General features: G+C 62.2%; 1 protein-coding gene across 1 annotated transcript; it reads left to right on the top strand.

Moving 5' to 3' along the window:
- Positions 1–69: 69 nt before the first annotated feature.
- LOC104627689 (cysteine-rich protein 1) lies at positions 70–164 on the top strand (the record flags this gene model as incomplete). The annotated part of the gene is made up of 1 exon (XM_010296023.1): positions 70–164. A coding segment is annotated over one exon (95 nt), but the record flags the coding sequence as incomplete, so codon positions are not given.
- Positions 165–230: the final 66 nt, after the last annotated feature.

Here is a 230-nt window from a genome sequence, read left to right as displayed (position 1 = left end):
CCACCCTGCCAAAACTGACCTGTTGCGCCCGTTCAGTGCCTCAACTAACCCACCTCCTTTCCGTGGCAGCCGAGAAGGTGACTTCTCTGGGGAAGGACTGGCACCGTCCCTGCTTGAGATGCGAGAAGTGTAACAAGACCCTGACGTCTGGAGGCCACGCAGAGGTGAGGTTTGCTGCCCAGGAGGTCCCTGTCCCCTGCAGCTAAGGGCTGCGGGAGGGCGGGAGGGGT

This window comes from Phaethon lepturus, unplaced genomic scaffold, assembly GCF_000687285.1.
Source record: "Phaethon lepturus isolate BGI_N335 unplaced genomic scaffold, ASM68728v1 scaffold43911, whole genome shotgun sequence".
NCBI classification, from domain to species: domain Eukaryota; kingdom Metazoa; phylum Chordata; class Aves; order Phaethontiformes; family Phaethontidae; genus Phaethon; species Phaethon lepturus.
The sequence above is the reverse complement of the archived record's forward strand: the minus strand, read 5'-3'. Positions and strand labels throughout refer to the sequence as shown.